Source organism: Saprolegnia diclina (genome assembly GCF_000281045.1).
Source record: "Saprolegnia diclina VS20 unplaced genomic scaffold supercont1.65, whole genome shotgun sequence".
Classification (NCBI taxonomy): Eukaryota; Oomycota; class Saprolegniomycetes; order Saprolegniales; family Saprolegniaceae; genus Saprolegnia; species Saprolegnia diclina.
The window spans coordinates 70,711-72,859 of record NW_008246132.1 but is presented as its reverse complement, the minus strand read 5'-3'; the positions used below and the strand labels follow the sequence as shown (position 1 = coordinate 72,859).

General features: G+C 57.0%; 2 protein-coding genes across 2 annotated transcripts in view; one reads left to right on the top strand and one right to left on the bottom strand.

Moving 5' to 3' along the window:
- SDRG_13958 (hypothetical protein) overlaps positions 1-560 on the bottom strand; it is a gene marked incomplete at its 5' end in the record, with an annotated part of 2,033 nt that extends 1,473 nt beyond the window's left edge. The window contains one exon of the mRNA XM_008620059.1: positions 15-560. Within this exon, the coding sequence (XP_008618281.1) occupies positions 15-560 (546 nt within the window). The remainder of the gene's footprint in view (positions 1-14) is intronic.
- Positions 561-1,589: 1,029 nt separating this feature from the next.
- On the top strand, positions 1,590-1,963 carry SDRG_13957 (hypothetical protein; the record flags this gene model as incomplete). The annotated part of the gene is made up of 2 exons (XM_008620058.1): positions 1,590-1,916; positions 1,955-1,963. The coding sequence occupies 2 exons, from the start codon at positions 1,590-1,592 to the stop codon at positions 1,961-1,963; spliced, it is 336 nt and encodes a 111-aa protein (XP_008618280.1).
- Positions 1,964-2,149: the final 186 nt, after the last annotated feature.

Here is a 2,149-nt window from a genome sequence, read left to right as displayed (position 1 = left end):
GTCGCGCCCTTGACGTCGCCGCAGCCCTTCTTGCGGCAGATGCAGCAGCCCACTGCCTCGTAGCCTTCCTTGCACTTGGGGTAGCAGAGCGCACCGTACGCCTCCTCGCCGGGCAGACACTGGTTCTCGACGGCAATGCCGACGCCGCGCCCGACACCTTGGCGGCGGCACACGACAGGCTCCGCGTCAAACACGCTCGTGGCCTGGCTCAAGATCGACTGCACTTGGTTCACGATGGCGGTGCCGTCCTTGGCGTTGGCGCCGCTCTTGATGACTTTTCGGATCGAGTTGACGAGGCCTGGGCCGTCCGTGGCAGCGAGTTGGCCGACCTTCATGGCCTGCTGGATGTTCTTGATGAGGTTCTCGCCGTTCTCGGACGTCACACCGTCCTTGGCAATGCTCTGGAGGTCGAACGCGATGCTGCCGCTCCAAGCGGTGTCGGCGAGATCGCGACCACCCGGCTGCACCTCGAGGCCGCGCACGTAGTGGACGACACCACTGTCCGTGCCGGCAACAAAAGACAAGAGCGCGCAGAGCGCCGCCATACCGAGAAGCTTCATCAGAGCAGATTGAAAAATGAGATCACGCATTCGACACCACTCGACGCATTGCCGTCGGCCATGTAAAGTGCACACGTAGCCTACGGTGGGGCAACGATGCAATCCACGATCTATTGAGGCCGATCTCGTCGGTATCAGAGATTGCCGACTAGATACTGCGCGACGTATCTTGTCGATGGCTAGTCTTTCTGGCTCACTGCAAGCTCTTCAGTGATCATGTCTCTGAAATCGAGTGTTGAGAGCCGACATTCTTCCTTCAACTAGCTACTAACCTACGTTGTCATCGTTGCTGTTGAGCTTTGGAGACAAAGCAGCTTACCGACGCTACGTACGAGCAACGCATTCTTTCCGATGATTTTACTTGGTCCTACTATGCACCAAGTGTCCAAGGTAAAAACTCTGGCTACTCCGGATCAGAACGATGCTAACCATGCAATGTCGACTGCTCAAGCATATATGTCACCTTCTAGCAACTTCTCATGGTGTATCCCGAATCATGGTGCATCCCGAAGGATGTAACATTTTGATTTGGTGACACGTACCGGGTATGAGCTCGACATATCCGAAACCTCGTCTCTCTTGACCGACAGTCGGCTAAATATCGAGGAAAGCTTCTCTTGAGTTAGCCACGCCTTTTACCTTGGACACTTGGTGCATAGTAGGACCAAGTAAAATCATCGGAAAGAATGCGTTGCTCGTACGTAGCGTCGGTAAGCTGCTTTGTCTCCAAAGCTCAACAGCAACGATGACAACGTAGGTTAGTAGCTAGTTGAAGGAAGAATGTCGGCTCTCAACACTCGATTTCAGAGACATGATCACTGAAGAGCTTGCAGTGAGCCAGAAAGACTAGCCATCGACAAGATACGTCGCGCAGTATCTAGTCGGCAATCTCTGATACCGACGAGATCGGCCTCAATAGATCGTGGATTGCATCGTTGCCCCACCGTAGGCTACGTGTGCACTTTACATGGCCGACGGCAATGCGTCGAGTGGTGTCGAATGCGTGATCTCATTTTTCAATCTGCTCTGATGAAGCTTCTCGGTATGGCGGCGCTCTGCGCGCTCTTGTCTTTTGTTGCCGGCACGGACAGTGGTGTCGTCCACTACGTGCGCGGCCTCGAGGTGCAGCCGGGTGGTCGCGATCTCGCCGACACCGCTTGGAGCGGCAGCATCGCGTTCGACCTCCAGAGCATTGCCAAGGACGGTGTGACGTCCGAGAACGGCGAGAACCTCATCAAGAACATCCAGCAGGCCATGAAGGTCGGCCAACTCGCTGCCACGGACGGCCCAGGCCTCGTCAACTCGATCCGAAAAGTCATCAAGAGCGGCGCCAACGCCAAGGACGGCACCGCCATCGTGAACCAAGTGCAGTCGATCTTGAGCCAGGCCACGAGCGTGTTTGACGCGGAGCCTGTCGTGTGCCGCCGCCAAGGTGTCGGGCGCGGCGTCGGCATTGCCGTCGAGAACCAGTGTCTGCCCGGCGAGGAGGCGTACGGTGCGCTCTGCTACCCCAAGTGCAAGGAAGGCTACGAGGCAGTGGGCTGCTGCATCTGCCGCAAGAAGGGCTGCGGCGACGTCAAGGGCGCGAC